A 21,361-nucleotide genomic window follows, 5' to 3' on the forward strand; every position below is an offset into this window, starting at 1 on the left:
CATTTGGATTATTTGTAGTTTTCTTTTTTTTTTAAATTGAGCTATTCATGATTAGTTTCTCATTTACAGCCATGTGGCTCCATCGAATCACCCTGACAGGTTAGTTATGAAACATTTATTTCATGGGTAGCACCAAAGCAGAATCAGGACAGCTTTAAATGGGAGGCTGACTAGATACTGACAAATATGATTACAACCAATATTTGGTTAAAAAAAAAACCCCAACCTTGCAATTCATCCTTGACTAAAGATGTACGTACATTTCCATATATAAGCATTTGTGTGAGGGTGGAGCTGAAGCCTAAGAAGCTATGTGATAAAGAGAAACAACTTGCATTAATGGGGATGGAACATCTACTTTGACAATTGGGAACATTTATAAACTTTTATTGTGTTTACCCTATGTTGAAAACAACTATGAGAGTTACAAAGTGACAGCTGATTGTAGGTTTGAGTTTATTTGCAAACTTTACAAAATCAAGTAAATTACAGCTACTGTTTAAAGCTATTAACTACACTTATCACTGGCAGACTGCTTGTGGTTTAATTCAATGATGACAATATATTCCACCTTGGAAAAAAAAGAAGTGCTAATATATTCAAACTAAGGGTTATCCAAGGCTCTGTCTTAGAGTACCTCTGTCAATTTGCAAATCAATCACATCTACATCTCTGCCCACAAACACGCGGTCCTTCCTCCTCCTGCGCTCCAGGCGAGTCCTTCTCCTGGCTCTGCCCCCATTGAGTCAGCTCCTCGGGTGAGCTGAGCTGAGCTCCTTGTCAAGTCCTGTGAGGACTTGAGGCTCCATCAGCGGCTCTTGTCGCTCCGAGGTGAGGCTCCCGGATGCTGATCTCCCCCAGCTCCGGTGCTGCAGGTGCCCTCTCAAAGCACTCACCTCAGCAACTGACCGAGAGTTAACCAACGCCATCAACCAGTCTGAAGTGCTTCTAACGCAGACGAACGGGGCTGGATTGCAGCAGCACCGACATTTTACACGCCCGTCGGTCCGAGCCCATCGGTTTGGTTACCGGTACCGGACCCGTGAGGATCCTCCCACCCTCCTCAAGCCCCGCCCACGTGCCCCGTGCGGCTCCGCCCCCCGAAGCAAGATGGCGGCCGCGGTCCCCTCCCGTCCTGCCCCGCGGGACCGGGGCCCCTCCCGTTCCGTGGGCGGTGCCATCAAGATGGCGGCGGCAGCGGGAGATCCGAGTTGTGTTCTCCGTTAGCGCTGCTTGGAGCGGGGCTGCGGCGCCATGGATGCCTCCGGCTGCATGAAGTCCCTGCTCCGGGCAGCCAGGCAGTATCGGGCTGCCCCGACGGCTGCCAACGCGGCGCTGCTGCAGCGCAGCCTGGAGGTGAGGGGAGCGGAGCGGGGGGTGCTGGTGCGGCCGGGAACATGGCGGTGGCCGTGCTGCCGCCTGGGGTATGGGGGCTGCGGGTCTGTGCTCGGGGCCCGGCCTCGGCTGTCTCCGTCTCGCCGTCACCGGCTGGGGGAGGCCGTCGGACAGAGGAGACGTTTCAGTGTTGAGCAGTGTTTGTGGACCAGTGCTGTGCTCTTTACACCGTTGTGGGGTGGGTTTGTTTGTGTCAGTGTGCTTGCATGTGCATCAGCTGAGTGTGTAACCTGCCTTAGGAGTGACTTGTCTCCTCCTCCATCCCCTGTTTCTGACCCTCGAGGATCATTCATTTTCACCCCTTGTATCTGGGGTTTGCTGGTTTAATGGAACGTGTAATTAGAAGTGTTTGTTGCTCAGGGGAGGCCTGTCCGTCTGCCAGATCTCCAGGCAGAGCCTTGCATGCAGCCTTGCGGTAGGCACGCTCGGTATGGTGAGAGACAGGCACACTGAGCTGCTTGATCTGCAAGGGACCTGTGTCAAATACAGATTGGTTTTCTAATTGCTAAAGCACTAATGAACGAGTGAGTGTTCAGCCTAGATTTCTTTTTTGTATCCATTTAAGAGATAAATCCATGGGATATGCAACAACAATATTATGCTGCTCTGATAGGAAAGGGTAATTGCTTCCTGCCTGTACTGATGTGCAGGTATATAATTTTCAGCATCTTCTATAGACTTCCTTGAACTCCCATTTTTTCATCTCAAGCACAGAGTGGTCCCAAAGCAGCACTGCCTGTTGCTGCTGATCCTTCCTGCAGAGCAGCACCTTTGGGTTCCAGGCTGCTGGGCTGAGCTGAGGGCTGCGTACAAAACGTCTGCAGTCTGTTTGGTTGTTCTTTCACAATAAATAATCCCTGTGTTCTGTCGATGATAAAGCACATGTAGGAAGAATAACCTGGTATTAGTTCTGTTCAATGTGAGCAGGAATACAGGTGTTGCTCTGCTACAGCTGTGGGATTAGAAAGGATGCTGTTACTGTGAATGGTGTAAGCAAGCAAACCAAAGAAGCCCCAGTGTGTTATGAATGATCACAATGAAAACTTGCTGTTTTCCAAAAGTACAGAGAGCACATCCACAGCAATGAAACAGGGTTGGTTTTTTTTCAGGCTTCTTCCCTCCTTCCCCCCCCACAAATGTGAGTGCAAATGTTCTGTTAGAGTACATTTACATTCTGAGCCTGGTAAATAGGGCAAAGTGTGTTTAATACAGCTGTGTGTTTTGGCTTCTGTGTTAAATACTTTGCTGCAGTTGAGTAATGAAGGTTGGTTTTCTCCTTTGCTTTCCAGGTTATCTCTGGACTGAAGCTTACACGATTGCTTGCTTCAGATCAGATTCTGCCAAGTGAATGTCTCAGTTGCCTAGTAGAACTCCTTGAGGATGCTCATGTCAGCCCATCTCTAACCTTGTCTGTGGTTACGTTGCTGTCACAGCTAGGTAAGGTTTGCATCTAAACTTTTAATCTTTGATGTGGGAAAGGAAAGACGAGATGGGTGCTGATTCTGTGGTGTTGGTGGTGAACCTGGACAGAGTCTAAGGTGTGAAAGATGAAGTGGTTTTCATTGTAGTGGAGTGATTGCCTGAGCCCCATGAATGTGTGTACAAGGCCAGATAAGATGCTATATGGCCATGAGAAGCAGATTTGAAGTCAGCACTGAAACAACAACAATGATGCTTAAATACTCCCTTTTGGTTTTTTTAATGAAGTGACAAAACCTGCCCAGGGGGATGCAGAGATGGGGAGAAGCCAAATTACATCAACAGCTGTCGTATTACATCAACAACTGTCACTTTAGTTTCCCTCTCTCATTGGAGTGTTTGCTGGGCTGCAGTTTGGGCTCTCCAATGGCCTGGGCCTGTATGCATCAAGTTTCCCAATTACAAAATAGGTTCTGCTGCCTCTTGCTTGTTTCTGCTTAGACTGGTAGCCAATGCACCAGTTGCTTTTGTTGTTAGATAGGTGATTTGTGTTGGTTTTAATAATTCTGAAATTCCAGCTGTAGACAATGAGACCAGAGAAACTCTTCAAGACACCTACAATCTGACCAGCGTGCTGGCACGAGTGGTTCATCGAAGTTCCACTAACCTTAGCGACCCTGTCTTATTACAGGTAACAAGAACTAATGCTTAATAATAATTGACTATAATTATGTAGTGTGCATTATGCTGTATGCATGTAATAACTCTTCCAAAGTGCTGTCTGAAATAATGTGTTGAGGGAGAGTTAATCTTAGCTGTGTGTTTTATTTGTTGTATGTGGCTAGTATAACAGGATTATAAGACTGCATAGATTTCCTTGTATTCAGTCTTTAATCCTGCTTGTGTTTCTCACCTACTTAAATTTAAAGAAAACCAAAACCCAACAAACAAACCACAAAGAGCAACCAACTAAAGAAAAGCTATCCCATATTTTGAATTATTTCAAGAAATCACTGCTTGAGGGCTTGGGAGGTTACTTTCAGTTGAGGTATTTAGTTATTTCTCCTAATGTTTGTAACAGAAGCATGGACACTGATCGTCTTTGTCATGTCATTGTGAAGGCATCAAAGAAGCTGTTCAAGGCCAGGTTGGATGGGGCTTTGAGCAGACAGATCTAGTTGAGGGTGTCCCTGCCTGTGGCAGGGGGTTAGAACTGGATGAACTTTAAGGTCCCTTCCAACCCAAGTCAATCTATGATTCTCCATTAACTTCATATGAACACAGTTATGGGCCGAAAGAATGCTGAAGGGAGGACTTTACTACCACTGGATCTGTTTGCAGTCTACAGCAAACCTGTTTTCCTGTAAACATACTTTCTGTTAGAGGTTGCAAGGTACTTGTTGGATTTTGGTGGCACTTGTAGATCTTCCAATAGGGAAAAGCCCCTTTCTCACTGACAGAATGGAGAACTTGCTAATGAGGCAATGGGGAGAACTGAATGGACTCAAGGTAACTTCTCTGTCAAAATAAAATCATATTAATCTGTTTGGGCTTTTACTGAGTGGATCAGTGTGGTAGGACATTATCATTGTGCTCGCAGCAGTTTATGTAAGTGTTAGGTTAACTTTAGAGAGTCTGAAAATCAATTTAGTGGTGGTGTCTTGTTCTTTGTTCTTTCAGTTTCAGCTTTGTAACTTGTAGCATTCTTCAGTGATATGCTATAGAAAAGACATATGCGAGTATCTTTTTTTTTCCTCAGAGTATTCAGTTGCTGCAGAAGCTAACCTACAATGTTCCTGTCTTTTCCGCTGGTGCCAACATCGATGAACTGATTTCATTTCTAGTGCAGCATGTGTAAGTGTGTACTTGGTTGTCTTTTCTTCTGGGAAGTAGCTACGTTTCCAAACTCTCCGAAGGCCAGTAGCATATTGCACTAAGCTGGGCTCCAGGAGAAGCTGTGGCATGTTTGTTCTGAATTCTTTGAAACCCATGCTGTTACAGATTGCCAGCTGCAGTGATTGTGGAGCTTTGGGTGGCTGGATATTCATTTGCCTTGTAGCCCATCCGATGCCTTTAGGAGCAGGGAGCTGACAAAGAGAAAAGCCAAAAGAAAATTCATGCCTGTCATTAGGAGTGAACTTGTTAGATCAATACAAATGTTGTGCACATGGATTCATAAAAGGTCTAATGACTATTAAGCACATGCAATACATTATCTTTGATAGCATTGATCTCTGGTACTGGGGTTTGGGGTTTTTTTCAGAGGTACTCCATTAAAAACTGCTCACACTGTGGTGACTGCAGTTAGAATTTTGCTTTGCTTGATGGGACAGTATCTAATTAAAAAACCAAACAGAAACCCAAACATCCTCCATACCCTCTGCCCCTCCTGCTCCAACTTAATGTAATTAAATTCTGTATGCTTTAATAAATGCATATTTTCTTTTTTAAACTCCTGGACTTTGAAGCCAACACACTGAAGATGAGTTAACGATGCCGTGTTTGGGCCTCCTGGCAAATCTCTGTCGTCACAACTTGTCTGTTCAAACTCGGATCAGATCTTTGGTGAGAGTTTTGCTTTTGTGGCGTGATCGTCTGGCTTGAGTGCAGCAGACTTGACTCTGGGAATTACCTTTGTGTTTCTTAGGCACCCATTTTTGTGGCAGTAATAACCCTGGCCTGCTTGTTCTGCAGTGCTGGTGTTTGTGTCTCACATGTTTGAGGGAATAACCAGTAGCTCAGGAAACTGGGTGTTTTTTCTCTCTCCCCATTGCTGTGTTACAGCATTGGTCTGTGTTGTGCGTTCGGTGTCTGCAGCTGTTCTCTGTGAATGAAAGTTGAATTTAAAATTCAAGCATTCTTCCTTAGAAGAAATAAATGTTGTTAACATAGAAAGTCTGTGCTTGGATTTTATTTTTCCATAAGCTGGGTTGGTAATTTTGGCCAAGAAAGGGATTTGCCTGTTAAAAGACATTAAAACACCACTGATCTTGGTAAGCAGAGATAATGAGCACTGTTCTCTGAGCAGAGAAGGGACAGGGCTCAGTTTGCAGTGGTGATTTGCTATCAGAGATTTCAGTACAACTGCTTAATTTCAGTAAAATTAAATTAAAATAATGATGGAATTTCTTCCTTGGATGGTTTTGTTGTTTTGCTTGGACTTGGTTTTTGTTTGCTTGTTTTGTTTGTTTGCTTATTTTCATTATAAAAGTTCAAAAGATAATTTAGTCATTGACATCAACACCAGTATTATGCAGTATAACACTAACATGCATTTCCTAGAGAACTGTTATGGTTCTCATATGGTTTTTGTATTGTTCATTATTTGTATGGCTTATTTTTAAGTATGTGCAGTCTGTGAGTTTGGTATTTTTATAGAACAGAATGAAGTTTGTAATGCCTGTGTTTCTCCTTCTTGCTTTAGAATAACGTGAAGAATTTCTATCGCACCTTAATAGGCTTCCTAGCCCATAGTAGTTTGACTGTGGTTGTGTTTGCACTTTCCCTGTTGTCAAGCCTTACTTTAAATGAAGAAGTAGGAGAAAAAGTAAGTAATGCTTTGAATCTGTTATATGCTTAATTTGTAGATAAAGGTAATGCTCACACTGGCCAAATAAGCTTCTAATTCCAGCTAGTTTTATTAAAAACCTAGGCCAAGTAAGTACATACCTGCAGATAACTTTCTTCTTCCTTTCAGCTCTTCCATGCTCGAAATATCCATCAGACATTTCAGTTAATATTCAATATAGTTGTAAATGGAGATGGTACCCTAACAAGAAAATACTCTGTCGACCTATTCATGGATCTTCTGAAGAACCCCAAAGTTGCTGATTACCTTAGCAGGTATGGCTTCACTTCCTTAAAGTACAAGGTATTTCTCCTGAGCTCTTGTTCAGTTTCTTTGCTCTGTGCTATTTGTATTTTGAACCAAACCCTGGAAAAAAAGTCCCTAGAAGCTTTTTGAATGTTACTGGTTGATAATAATGGTTGTATATGAAACTGAAGGCTTCTTGTGTTACTGGTTTCGCATGCATGTGTCAATAGGGGTTTTTCACATGCATGTGTGGGGTTTTTTATTATCCCTTAAGGAGTATTTAATAGTGTGTTCAGTAATTCTTTGTCTGGACAGTGTTGGTGGTCAAACAACTTGGTGAGGAGCTATTTTGCCAGTTGCAGGTCTATATTGTCTCAAAGTTGAATAGTATGGTTGAAGCTGTAAGAATTTTACTGGAGGGTGTTAAAGCTGTAGAGAGCTTGACTAGTTTTGCAAATAGAGCTAGCAGATTTCAGTGACTGAATTTTGATCTAAATCTGATAGTAAAAATATCTGGAAAATCTTGGCTTATTTTAAGGAATTTTCTTTCTTAGAATATTCTTAAGGCTATGTTTATTTGAAGTAGAAGTTACATTATCAAAACTGTCACTGTAGCTGAAGTGTTCAGGAGTGGGGAGAGGAGCAGGGCACTTGCATTCGTCACTTGGTACAAATGTCTGGGGGTAACAAAGCTCCCTTTAATTCTTCTTTCCTCCTTTGTGCATGCTGTAGGTACGAGCACTTTACCTCCTGCCTTGGTCAAGTATTAGATCTTCTTCATGGAAGGGATCCCAATTCATCATCTAAGGTATTTATGCTTTTCCAATTTAAGGCTAAGAGGGTGCGACTCCAAATCCAGTTCTACTTCTGCCTACATAAGTAGGCTCCTTGTGTACAAGGATTGATAATGAAATATATTGACTTTGGGATTCCTAAATGACCTATAGTATACACCAGATTTCTATAGTTATTCTCAAGGCTGTCAGGTTGGATTTGTAGCCAGATTGTGTCTGCTTTCAGTTAGCAGACCTAAAGGCAAAAAGGCAACATGAACACCTTTTGTGCTTTGGCTGTTAGGAAATGTTGGGATTGACCACAAGTGCAGTGTGTACCTTAGTTCACCTGCTAAAGCTTGAATTAATACTACTAGGACTCTGATCAGGGAACAGTGATGCTCACTTCCAAGACTTACTCATACATTCTCTCATATTAGTTGAACAAATTGATGCCACATTTGGTTAAGCAGTTAACTGTTGTATTCAAGTTTGACTCACTATCACTTTGCATAAATGAAATATTGGCTATCGGTTGCTAAAGACTAAAATATTAAACATTGTGAAAATATTTGGGCTAAATACATCTGTGAAACAACTCTGAAGTTTTTCCTAGGAATGTGTTTCACATCACAATAAATAATAAATGCTAGGGTTTCTATATGTGTGATTTTGTTGTTGATTTAGCAAGACGCTGACAAGGAGCCTTGCAGGATGCTTTCCTCTTCCTCCCCAAGTATGCACGTGTGCATCTGTTCATGTCTTAGAGTATTTTCCCTTCCCCAGTTTTCTTCATTCTGAGTGTGTATGCATTTCTACTGCTTACTGGATACCAGCAGTCATGCTTTTTACAGAAGAAGGGAAAGCAATACACTGAATGCTGTCACAAGCCTTCACCAGTCTAATGGACTGTGTTCTGTTGCTGCCTTGGCTTTAAGGCAAGATGTCCGTTCTTTGGATAACTTTTAAAGTGCTAAAAGGAGTTGCATAGAATTTGTGTATCTTTCTAGACCTGTGCTATGGGAGTTACAATCCCTGTGTAAGTACTTGATTTCAAAGCGTTTAAACTCTCATTCACTTCACACAGATCTTAGAGCTCCTGCTTGCCTTCTGTTCTGTGCTAGAACTGCGTCATGTCCTGCGGCAGGCAATACTGGAACCATCTGGCTTGCCAGTCTCTGGAAATACCAGACTTGTGACTCGCTCCAAGACTTTTGAACCATCTGTTGCATTGGTGCACTTGTCAAACCAACCATTGGAAGGCTCTGAAGACTCTTCTGTTCTAGCATTGCAGCTATTCAAAGAGATTTTCGAGGTACCAAGACTGATAATTGAGCTTAAAGAGCTTGTGAGCAGCTATATTTTTAATTGATTTTTAAGCAACTGTTAGCATTTTACTTGAAAAATAGCATGTAAAAATATCCTAAATAAGGTTCTTCCTGTTCTAGAATTCCATACTTGGTAAAACAACTTTTCTTTTAAAGACATGCTGTAGTTTAGGGAAATATGCCAGTGTTGAAAATTAAGTGAAAGATGCGGTAGTTTGTGAAGTCATGAGGCAGATGCTAGCAAAGCTATCAAACAGTTGCTTACTAAGGCTTGAAGCAGTGTGGAAGTTTCTGCTGTTTCTCATTGAACTCCCTCCTCAAGTACATTACTGATCTGCAGTCTTAAACCTGAACTAGCAAGAGGCTGGGAAAGCAAGAAGGCACCTGAGGGAGGAGAGGGCAGAGTAGGCTTGGCTTCCTTGCTGGGTAGTGTTAAAAATTGCCATAAAATGTCTTTATTGCAGGATGTTATTAACAGTGGGAACAGTGCCTCAGCCGAGCATTTTGTGGATCTTCTGCTGCCTGTTCTTCTGGATCATCTTCAGATGCCAGAGCAGATTGTGGATGAGCTATTAGTGAAGAAGTGTGAAAGAATGGCCAAGGCTATTGATGTCCTGACGAATATCCTTTTTGTGTGCCTATAGGCTGTTAAGTTATTCCTGACCATAATCTGCTCTAAGACAGTAGACAAAATGTCTATCTTGGGTGACTTTAATATCTTTTAATGGCAATAACTGCCCTAATTTTACTTAGGACTGTCATCTTGAGAGACCTTAAATAGCTTTTTAATTGCTAAGAAATTATTTTGTAATATACTGGTGCAGGATGAAATTTAGATCAATGAAATAAGGAAAAATAATGTGAAATGACACAATTTTGCACTCCTCTTGGAGTCCTCAGTGTCCATGGTGTCACATAGTGAGGAGAACGTGACTGCATCTAAGCTGAGTTCTGTGAAGAAGTCTCTTTGCTAGTTCACTCCTAGATAACCTGTTCTTGTATTGGGGATTGATTGTTGACTGCTTTTGCTCATCTTTATGCCACTCGTTTTACTGTTGTTTCCTTAGCTGTTTGTGTCCAAGTGAGTGTTTTTGATTGATAAGTGAAGCTTACTTGGTCTGTCAGTTAAACATGACTTAAGTGGTTTATGTATTTGGGTTATAAAATGTTTTTGGAGGCTCTTGTGCTTTGATACACCAGCTTTTGTGTCCTCTTTTATTAGGAAATATCACCTTTTGCACCAACACCTAGGCATAAGTGTGAAATTTGTTCTTAACTCAGTCTACTGCTTTGTAGAGATGACTTGCTGAAAAGGCATGCCTCGAAGGTACTGACTGCCAGCCAATGCACGTCTCTAATAGAGCACCAGTTTACCTATAGTGGGATCGATCCTGGTTTTGGGACAAAAGCAGGAGACTCTAAAATGTGGTGAGCACACAAGTTTATATAAAATCTAACCTAGTAAGACTCTTTGTGACATTGTTTCAATGGAAAGTATATTGTAGTTGAGAATACAATTTAAATGCATGTAAATCAGTACTGTTGTAAAATCAAATTTAGTATTTTTGTGGCAATAGAAATTAATGTTTCTGGTCAGTTCAATAATTAATACCTAATTTAAACATTCAGATACTGTTTTTGGCATGAGCTGGGGATCCACTTATGTGGAAGAAGACCTTAAGCCTCATGCAGTAGTTTGGAAGAAGACCTTAAGCCTCATGCAGTAGTTCAAGCTTATCTAAGATGAAGCTTACCAGAATTGCTTAGTGCACCTAGTATTTCATTTTGTTTTTATGCAACCACAATTCCCATCAGTATGGGAAGGAATAATTTTAGTGCCAGTGGAATAGACGTTCTTCCAGCTCAGTGTCGTTAACCTGAATGTCAATAGAACCAGAAGTTCTATGGCCAAAAATCAGAGAAATATAATTGGACCTATGATTAAACCCTTCTCAGTTTCAACTCTAAAGTGTCTTTTTGGTCTTCACTGTTGCTGGCCTTGGCATGCTGGAGAAGCTCAGCAGCAGGTCAAAGGGTCATTTTGATGATGGCATTGTTGCCTTGATAGACATACTTAATTTCTTTGTGAAGGTATTTATTTAGTTTAGAATGGACTAAATGTATCAGTGCTGATTTGACAAATCTCTCTCCTTCCTTCTTTGCCTTTGCTTTTCCATTTGTATCTTTAAAAGCAAACTTGCTGCTGATATTATTTTGAGAACACTTGATCTTATGAGCAGACTAAAACAGGACGTACCTGGTATGGAAGTCAGCTTCTACAGAATTCTGCAGGTATTTGGCAGTTTTAAAGTGTCACATGGAATGTATCTGTGAAGAGAGGTGTCAGTGCAGTGCAGTAGTTCTGGTTCTGTATGCTTCTCTCTGAAGTGCTAAACTTCAAGACCAATACAGTCCCCTGGGCACATTGCTTCAAGCTTGTTTTGTTGTTAATTCTTCTAAAATAGGAGCTGTTGGCTTTTTACTGCCATTACTTATTTCAGTAATGCACATTTAATCACACTTCAGCTGCCTGCTAAGAATTATCCTTCTGAGACTGCATTAGGACTGCAGTTTCAAGGTAGCAAAGGAGGAGAAAAGCTGTCACAACCATATAATTATTTGTGACGTTGGTTATTATTAAATATACACATCTAATTTGTGACTTTGCCTGATCAAAAGAGTTCCTGGTAACTGTTTGTCTGATGGTATTTTAACAATATCTACTTGGTGGATGGAAAAGTAATCCAGGCAGTCAAGCAGTTCATGCTGGTTTGGAGGGTTTCCTTTCAACAGTAGAAATGATGTAATTTGATGGTTAACAATGAGAGTTTCAGTTCTCAGGAAATCCTTATAAAACTTAAGGTTTGTGATGGAAATCAAGCACTTGAAAACTTGAAGGGATTATGTCTCTTTACCTGTTGCATTGGCTTTAATGGGAAAACTTGTTCCTAAATACTCTGAAGTGTAAGCTGTTTTTAAAATCACTTCTCTTCCATAAGTTCAGGCTCAGAAACTTGGAAGAGCAAACTTTAAGAAGGTAGCTTAAGTTTTCTGTGCTTATGGGCTGTGGGACCTGCAAGCTGTCCTGTTCCTGCTGTGTGGATATTTAAAGAAGAAGAAGAACTGCTGATAGTGCACCTGGGTCTGGAGCAAGCCAGGGACTGTTTGTGTGTATGGGTGTAAGGTCAGGCTCAGAACCAGAGTGATTGCTTATAGAATGGAATTTATACAGAGTGGAATGTCTACAGTCACTGTGATTGATGTGGTCTCTGTTTGGCTTCATAGCTCAGACCTCTGTCTGTATACTATATATTACCATGCTATAGCAAATGAAGAACAGAACAGGAACTGAACTGGAACTAGTTGTGGAAGCTCTGTGTGTGTGTATGTATATGTGTTTAGCCTCATTCTCTACAGATGCTGCAATAGGCCATGATACTGTGATGTCTGGGTGGTTTTGGGATTTTTTGTTGTTGACTGTTATATCTTGTTTTGACCACAGCGGTTTCTTTTTTAGGATCCACGCTTGATTACACCTTTGACGTTGGCTTTAACATCAGACCACAGAGAGCAAGTCCAGGTGGGACTTGGAATATTGTTTGAGGCTGCACCCTTACCAGATTTCCCTGCCATAGTGTAAGTTTCTTTTTGTGATGGACTGGTAGGATTTGACATTTTTATGGGTTTAGTGATATTCATATTTCTTGGCATATGAATACATCCATATTCTTGGCATATTACTTTATTTGTAGTTAAGAAACCATAGGGATCTCGGAGGGCAGAGGAAAGAAATAGTTCAAATGCAGATGGTGTTCAATTAACATGGGTCCTAGAGAGAGTAGTGTTGTCTGACTTCTGCCCCTCAGAGTTCATTTGCCTGTAGTCTGTGCTTGGAACTATCTACTTGGAGTGCATCTAACCTTCTGACTGTCAGATTGCTCTCTCTGCTGAACGTTGACAGACATATCACTCTTCAGTTCCTAAAGCTTCGTTTACTTCCAAGAAATAACAGAATAAGACAAGACACGTGCAGGTAGCAGGTCAGGTAATATTTAAGGGGTCTAAATAGGGGGAAAAAATACTGAGAAACTGTGTTTGATGGAGTCCCTGTAGATGTAATAAAATAGGAAAAAATACCTTGAATGGTATCATGGTCTTTGCAACCTCAAAAACCAATCTGAAACTTCTTCTCTTTTTGTTAGTACTGCTTTTTAAAAAAATAAAGTAGGGATTGCTTGCAAGGACTTCCAGATCGGATTTCTTTTTGGCATTTCACCTGCTTTTTTGAGTGAAAGGTTTGTAATATAACTAAATTATCTTGGAATCATGACTGTATTACTACTTATATTGGAGGAAGACGGTGACCTGAGCAGATCGTGGTGATTTACCTCATTGTGGTTTTTTGGTTGCTTCTGAGAAAGCTTGTAAAGAGAGCGGCATTACAGGAACTTAGAAAAGCCTCCTCTGCTCAGCCCCAGTGGGATCACATCCAGAGTGGTGTGTCCAGATCTGAGCTCCCCAGTATTTGAGAGATACAGTCATACTGGAGTGAGTCTAGTGAATGGCCATTAGATGTTGGAGGGATGAGCATCTGTTATTCAAGGTGAGACTGAGAGTGCTGAGATTGGTTTTGAGAAGACCTGGGGAGTATCTTATCGGTGTGTATAAATGTGTGATGGAAAGGAACAAAGAAGATGGAGCCAGAGTGTTTTCAGTGGTGTCCATTGGCAGGACAGGAGGTACAAGGGAAAACAACTTTTACATTTCTTTAGAAGGGCAGGGGGGAGGACACAACAAAACCAGAAAAATCCCAACAACTTTTACTGGAAGGGAAGTCAAACACTGGGAAAGGTTGTCCGGAGAAGTTGTAGAGCCTCATCCTTTGATATAGTCAAAACTACAGGACATAGTCCTGGGCCACCTGCTTAGAGCAGGAGAGCTGAACCAGATGATCTGTAGAGGTCCCTTTCAGCCTCAACTGTTCTATGACCACATGGTTTTGTGGATACAGGAAACACTTTTATAAGGGCCAGTAACAAATAGTCTGGCTGGAAGAATGAAGGGTCTGTACAATCCAATATGCCTGGAGTCATACAATGGAATAGCCAAATAACATGTCTATAAATGCAAGCTAAAAACAGGCTTTGTTCACTTAGGAAGCAATTGAGACAGCACTTCAGTGAAGTGGCTGGGATGACTTAGTAAGGAATTTATCCGTAGGAAAAGATTTTTGATTGGTGCTTCAAGAATCAGCTCTTTTGACTTATCTCTGATTTGGAACATGTCATGAGTAGCTGCCTCTAAAATACCAACCACAAGTTATGTGCATACACTGGAATACACTTAATGTAATTACTTCTGTCTAAGCTTTTGTGTTCTCTTCCTTGTACAGATTTTAATTGATGGCACTCTTTTCATCTAAATGTTTACATTTTGGCTAAAACTTCCAGAATGAAATGTGCTGTACTCAGTATCATATTGTAAAATAGCATCAGAGACAAGGAAAAATGAAGACTTATTGGTAGCACTCTGCCTGTTCATGATTTCATCTTATTTTTGTGCCTAATGAAAGTTCTTACCCTTCTTAATCTTCCTACTTACGGTGGCCTAGTTAAGTTGAATAGTGATATGTGAAATAACCTGTTTCTTAGGCTAATAGGAGACAGGTGATCTCTTCTGCTCAAGAAGAGCTAAACACCATGTCCTTTCTGACAAGGTACTGAGTTTGTTTCTAAAGGTTATCCATGACAGGCTTTCATGTTTCTCTGCTTTCTGTAGAAACAGTTTGCACACATGTCTAATACCACATCTGAATGTGTGATAATGCAAATGTGACTGTTGTGTAACCTGTTTTCAATGAGAGAGAAGGCAGGTTACGAAAAGGTTCTCATCTTCAGTCCTTGCAATATTTGTAGCAGCTTGTTTCATTAATGGTCTTTGTGTTTATACAGGCTTGGTGAAAGCATTGCAGCAAATAATGCTTACAGGAAACAAGAAGCGGAGCACGCATCAAAAAGAATCCAAGTGCTTTCAGCTGTGCCCAACGTTACTTCAGTGAGGTGTTCCTCATCCCGTCTTTCAGGTGACGAATCCACAACTTCAAATATTCAGGAATTAATACAGAAACTTCATTCTGGACTGGAGGTCAGTAGAATTGATATACCCCTTTTGAAATACTTGACACTTTACTGGGGAACAGGGCTGAAATCTAAGTGTTAGGCTGTAGCGCATGTATCAGGTGAGTCCAGTTTAGATTCCTGCCTGTTTGGAACGTGCTCCTTTTACTGAGCTACTGAGCAAAATTCAGTTATGATTCTTTGTGCTACATCAGAAGTAGTAGGGGCTCCTTACTGAGATCTCCTTCTCCAGTAGGCTGTACCCATGCACTTCTTAGCTGTCAGATGTGGAGGCAGGTGTTAGATGCGGTTGCAGCTGCCAAGACTTGCTGCAGTGCATACCAGAGCCTCTTCTTCCCACTTCCTAAGAAATAGCCTGTGATGAAAAGGAGATGATATGCTGCTTTAGAAAGAGTATGGTGCATCTCTTGTGTGCCTGAACATGCATGCAAACACTTTCCTTCTTTCCTGTAGCTGACTATTTAATGTTTCCAGCTAAATTTTTTGTGGCCTTCTTGGAAAGGCACTATTACTACTTCAGAAGAAAGCTTACATTCTGGTTCCAAGTAGTGCGAAGATAGTACCTTTTCAGTTAGGTGTTCATTGTATGAACACCTGGGGTAGCTCGCATTTGGTTATGCAGAAGCCTGAGCGGCTGCTCAAAACTGGTGTTGTAGTAGCACTGCCTAAGGAAAAATACCCTGAAATCACCAAGTCGCATTTTCACTTGACTTTGGGCATATATTTAAATAAACAGCTAGGACTTCTGTCATGTATGGTCAATTTCCTGTAGTAAGTGGGTAAACTTGCTTAGTTCTGTTCTGTTCTCAGAGCGACTTCCCTCAGCCTTTTCTGATAATCTGTATGTATTTCCACAGATGAAGGAGTCCCTCACCGATATGAGGGTATCTGACATAATGGATGTCTATGAGCAGAAGCTGTCGGCATTAGCAGTGAGTACAGCCTAATGTGTGTGCATACATCGCTGTCTGTACGTTCAGAAAACGCTAATGAATCATGTTCTTCCTGTGTCCAGTCTAAAGAAACCAGGCTGCAAGAGCTTTTGGAAGCAAAGGCAGTAGCTCAGGCTCAGACCGAGAGGCTGATGACTCAGTACCGATGTCAAAGAGCCCAGGCTGAGTCCGAGGTAAGCAGCAAGGAGCTTCCTTCTGGGGCTCAGGTGGGACTGAGTAAGAATTGTCTGGGTAGCTTTAATTGTGATCGTGTGGGTGGAAACTCTGCAGTGCTCAGTGTAGCTGTGCTGGGAAGTTAAGGCAGTCTTCATTTTTATTATGAACATCCCGTTTTCCTCTGGATTTTTCTTTGGAACAGGTTTCTTTAATGTCCATTTCTTTATGGGAAGGCAGCAAAACTAACCTACTCTCCTGGTTGTCATTCACTAAGCATTAGTGTTAATTTAATAGTAATCTTGAAAATTAGTATAGCCGTGTACTAGAATTCTATGTGGAATTTGCTGATACATGAAGAGCTGTTTCCTGTTTGTGCCTTTTAATCACTTGTCCAAGATGAACTTTCAAATAAAGCTTGATTCCATGGAATATGTATATTGAAAACTTGGAATAATTTCTATTGTTTAAAGGTTATAATAAACACTGGGCTGCAGATTGCTCAATACGTAGCTAAAACCTCTCATCTTTTACTTTCTTCCCTTTCTCCTTGCACTGTCTATAAAGGAAGCCAAAGGAAATCAGTGAGCAAGTTAGTTTGTCAATAATACTAGGTGAGAGAAATAATTAATGTTGCTGATGCCTTTTAGCGTTAGATTTACGGTCTCAAATATGCCTATTACAGAGTGACTTGTGAAACAGAACAGTTTGTAACTGTGGGGTTTTTTTGTTGGGGGGTGTCTTTCCACTGGAAGGCGAGAGCTCTTGCTGCAATGTTGAAGGATGCAGAGCGAAAGAATGAAGAACTGGATGATTTGCTGCAAGCTCAGCGGACCGAGTCTGAAAGAGCCCAGGCTGATATAGAACAGCTCTTCCAACACAACAGGAAGTTACAAACAGTTGCAGAAGAATATGAAATACTGAAAAAATCCTCTGCTGAGCATCTTCAGAGGTAAGGAGTTTAAGAGCTCCAAGCAAATACTTTGTATTCAAAGGGTGAGGAAGCCCTTTACTGGGCTAAGCACATTAAAAGGGCAAAATTACACATTACTGTATGTTACTTGGTGAAAAATCCATTATTTTTTCTTCTATATACTTATGAATGAGATTAACTTCAGTCATTCTAGAAGTTACTATGTATGTTAAATGAAATGAGAAGTGAAGTTTAAGATCCAGTTCAGGAAATAGCGTGACCCTTGTATAAATGGGAGCATTGTTCTCCAAGAAACAAAATTAGGGATGCTTAGTTTCTGTTAGTATTACACCATACTGTTGATGTCTTTCTTTGCTCTTACATGCTGTCTTGATGACATGCTATAAGTAGTCTGGAGAAGCAGCAAATAACAGTATGTCTGCATAAGGTAGAAGCTTGCATCTTTGATCACTTCTGTAGCACATTTGATTGAAGTGGGTAAAAGTGAGGTAGAAAGAGGCACCTTGTGTCCCAAATCATTTATCAGCATAATTTCTTCAGGCTCTTAAGCTGAAAAAGGACATGTGAGACACACAAAGTATCTAAAGATGAAAAAACTATTTCTGAAAAGCGAGTGTGCTTTGGCAGAATAAAGGCTCAGAGGAGCTTTGGCTTTGCAACTCACATGAGCCTGTCTCGTCACTAGGTGTCAGCAAGGCAAAGAAGCTGCTGGAATTGTGAGCAGGTTTCTTGCTTAGCAATGGGAGCAGCCATTATATTTGACAATTTTGAAGGTATATTGCAAACTGACTCAAAAAGTCCTTTAAAAGGTGACTGCAAATACTCAGTTTATAGCAGTTTGTGTTAGTCCAAGTTCTAAGGGCATTGATATGATTTTCTATTCCTAAGAGTTTTCTGCTGGAGGAAATTTGCTTCCTGATCCTTAACAATCAACAATAGGTAAGAGATCCACTGAAGCTTGGCTTGTTGGGTTAGGGTATTTTAATTCCTCCAAGTATGTCCATTTAAAAAAAACAAAAACAAGATCCCAAGTGCGTATTAAATTATTGTGGAAACCAAGTGTTATCCTATCTAATGAAGACTGAAGCAGCTCTATGTATGGATTTGGGGATATCTTATGAAATCGTTGGGGTTGCCTAGTGTTGTGTGACAATCTGGAATATGGTATTGGAAAATCTTTATTCATAGATGTGCTTGCATGAAACGGGCATCATTAATGGTGTTGTTGACTCAGGAGCATACCGAGGGGTGAAAACCCAGCATCCTTCATCACCAGTGGTGCAGTGTATTTTGTCTTGGTTTGAATGACAGTTTCAGTTCTGTCATTGTATTTTGGGTGCTTTGTGGCTGTGATCAAAAGCAACAGTTTCTGGCATTTAAGCTCCAGACAGTAACTTTTTCAGTGGTTTTACTGTGTCTGCCTGATCAGAGAAAGGAAATGACTGTTTTATGGGGGGAGAGGGAATAAAATCTGTCTGTGCTCACACTGCAGATTCACAGGTTTGATTCGAAGCTCCTGACAGGAATTGGAAACGATACAAAAATCATTCTGGGTTCTGAGGATGCAGAAATGGCAGCAGATCTCCTTTTAACCGTTACAATTCCTTTCTCTGCAATTTTAGGATTGGTGCCCAGTTGAGGGAAACCGAAGATCAGAGGAAAGAATTACAGCAACAGCTACGGGAGAGAGATGGCAAAATAGCAAGTAAGTCACTTACCTAAATGTCCCTGAGCCTAGAGAACTAATGAGATTAACTGGATGCTGTTGTTATGGGCTCTGGGTAAGCAGCTATATCTTACTAAGTAACCTGTAAACCTTAGGCCAGGGATAGGTAATTTAACAGTTGAATGACATGAATACAGATTTTTCTTTTTGAGAAAGGACACATAAGCTTGATTTCCTAGGCTGCATGGGATTCACTGAATGCCTGCACAGTGTCATATTCCCCTTCGGGATCTCTTTACAGCATGTCCATTGAAACTATTTTCTGTAGGGACTGCAAATTCTCCAAGAGCTTGATTTAACTCTTTGCAAATATGACCGGACGCAGTTACTGCAGCTTAGCAGGAGGTGGCGCTACCCAGTAATACAATGATTAGCAGCTACGTTGCATCTAAATAGGAGAAACAACCCCCCCCCCCCCAGACCCATGTTCCCCAGGCAATGCAGCGTCTTGTCTAGGTTGGGCAGCCCATCTTTTAACGTGTTCCTTTTCTTCAGCTTTGCAACAGGAAATAAAAGTTCTGGAAGACAAACTGAAAGCACAGCAGAAAGAACAAAAAGATACGGAGCAAACTATAGATATTCTTAGAAAGGAATTAAGTAAAACGGAGCAAGCAAGGAAAGAACTGAGTATCAAGGTAAGGCATTACTTGCACCTGCGTTCTAGAGACCAGAATTCTAGATGTCTGAGTTGGTAAACCTGTATTTTGGTGGTAAAGTAGCTGAAGAAAGAGCAGCCTATGTAGGGGACAGGAAGAAATTCTCTCAGCTTTAATTTTATACCTTTTGAATAGATGAGCTTGAATTTCAGAGCAAAGAAGGCAGGGTCAGGTTCTGAGGAGGCCGTAGGAGGCACGGTGTGTGGCTGCAGGATATGTTTGGAGGCAAGGAAAGAAACCCAAAACAAACCTGTAGAACAGTGTTAACAGAAGGTACTGCATTCCTCGTAAGTGGTTTTGACTCCTGTAAAATGTGGATTAGCTGACTTTCTGCATTAAGGTACATGTGCTACATACGTACACACCAAAACGCATCTGATGTTTTTTGGTCTTTGAAATTGTAATACCTAATTTTGACTCTAAGAAAAAACGTGTCCTTTTTCAAAACAGAGACTGGTTTGGCTTTACCAAGTTAACAAAAGAGCATTTAAAACAAGCAACACGAAATCCCTCAAACTTCACTGCAGCCTCTATGCCCTTGCCTTTAAACTCACAAGGCAGAGATTCATTTTCATGCAAACCGATTGGCGAATGCAAAGCATGCGGTCTGGCAAACACATTTGCCATATTTCCGTTCCCTGGCAGCAAAGGCTGATCTCTGCAGCAGTCTTATCCAGCATGGAGCAAATATTTCCTTGTTCTGGGTAAATATTTGCTGGTGTGGGGCTTGAGATGACGTGGATGGCTTCACCGTGAACACTTGCGGTGCTGAAATGGGACAATGATATGGGAATTGGTGGTTTCCCGTGGTATCGTTGTGTGTCGGTCTCTGTAATCCTTCACATGCACCAAACATAGAGCTGAGAGATTTCCAGAAGGAGCTTGTAAGTTTAAAACTACTTTATAATTGCCTTGCTCAAACTGACCACCAGCAGGCGCTCGGCTCTCACCGCATTGCGTGTGCTTAGCAGCGGGTGGCGGAGCAAAGGATAACGTTGTGTTTGTTCCCGCAGGCATCTTCTCTGGAAGTTCAGAAATCCCAGTTGGAAGGACGCTTGGAAGAAAAGGAAGCACTTGTGAAACTGCAGAAGGAGGAACTGAGCAAACATTCCGCCATGATTGCAATGATTCACAGTCTGAGCAGTGGCAAGTTAAGTGTAGAAACAGTGAACCTCAGTTTATAGGGCTTTGTTTCTAAGACTCTAGTACTTTATACATAGGTGTGAGTATACGTGAAGATGTTTAAACCTGAGGAGAGCACACGGTCTGACTTGACAAAAAGAGCCAAACTAAAAATAGCTTTAGTATCAATTGAGAAGAAAAAGCAGTAAGTGTGGAAGCTGTGATCAAAGAAACCTGAGCTGTTGTGTAGCAAAGAGCTCTTGCGATGGTCTTCATAGAACTGTGATCACCCGTATCGGGAGCCGCAGGCACCTTTTGCTGGTGACTAACCTTTCTTAAATATATATAGGGAAATGAAAGCAAAATAGGAGTCACTGCCAACTTTTTTACCTGTATATTCTTGTATTGGCTTCCTGGCAAGGAGCATGCCTCAGAGGTGAAGCACTTCCATAGCCTTGTTTATTTCAACTCTTCTGAATATCATTATTTGTGCAGCTTTGCTTTCTGATGCTTAAGATAGAAACATAAAACTAAAATAGATTGTTTTCAATTAGAACATGTTATGTTGAAAGCTGTGTTTATCAGTGTATTGCTGCAAGTGCTTCGTGCAGTAAATATAGAATCACAGAATAATTCGGGTTGGAAAGGTCCTTAAGATCATCTCGTTCCAACCCTCCTGCCATGGCCAGGAACACCTCACACTAAAGCATGGCACCCAAGGCTCTCTCCAGCCTGGCCTTGAACACTGCCAGGGATGGAGCCTTCACAACTTCCCTTGGCAGCCCATTCCAGTGCCTCACCACCCTTACAGTAAAGAATTTCTTCCTTAGATCCAATCTAAACTTCCCTGTTTAAGTTTCACCCCATTACCCCTTGTCATATCACTACAGTCCCTAATGAGGAGTCCCTCACCAGCATCCTTGTAGGCCCCCTTCAGCTACTTGAAGGTTG

General features: G+C 41.4%; 1 protein-coding gene across 1 annotated transcript; it reads left to right on the forward strand.

Moving 5' to 3' along the window:
* Positions 1-1,158: 1,158 nt before the first annotated feature.
* LOC101874515 (cellular inhibitor of PP2A) lies at positions 1,159-21,137 on the forward strand. The gene is made up of 20 exons (XM_034060184.1): positions 1,159-1,356; positions 2,685-2,832; positions 3,393-3,505; positions 4,574-4,668; positions 5,283-5,379; positions 6,239-6,361; positions 6,512-6,657; positions 7,361-7,436; positions 8,489-8,716; positions 9,194-9,350; positions 10,016-10,157; positions 10,922-11,021; positions 12,247-12,365; positions 14,681-14,873; positions 15,724-15,798; positions 15,882-15,992; positions 16,728-16,924; positions 18,529-18,611; positions 19,128-19,267; positions 20,302-21,137. The coding sequence occupies exons 1-20, from the start codon at positions 1,255-1,257 to the stop codon at positions 20,470-20,472; spliced, it is 2,616 nt and encodes an 871-aa protein (XP_033916075.1). The 5' UTR covers positions 1,159-1,254; the 3' UTR covers positions 20,473-21,137.
* Positions 21,138-21,361: the final 224 nt, after the last annotated feature.

This window comes from Melopsittacus undulatus, chromosome 2, assembly GCF_012275295.1.
Source record: "Melopsittacus undulatus isolate bMelUnd1 chromosome 2, bMelUnd1.mat.Z, whole genome shotgun sequence".
NCBI lineage: Eukaryota > Metazoa > Chordata > Aves > Psittaciformes > Psittaculidae > Melopsittacus > Melopsittacus undulatus.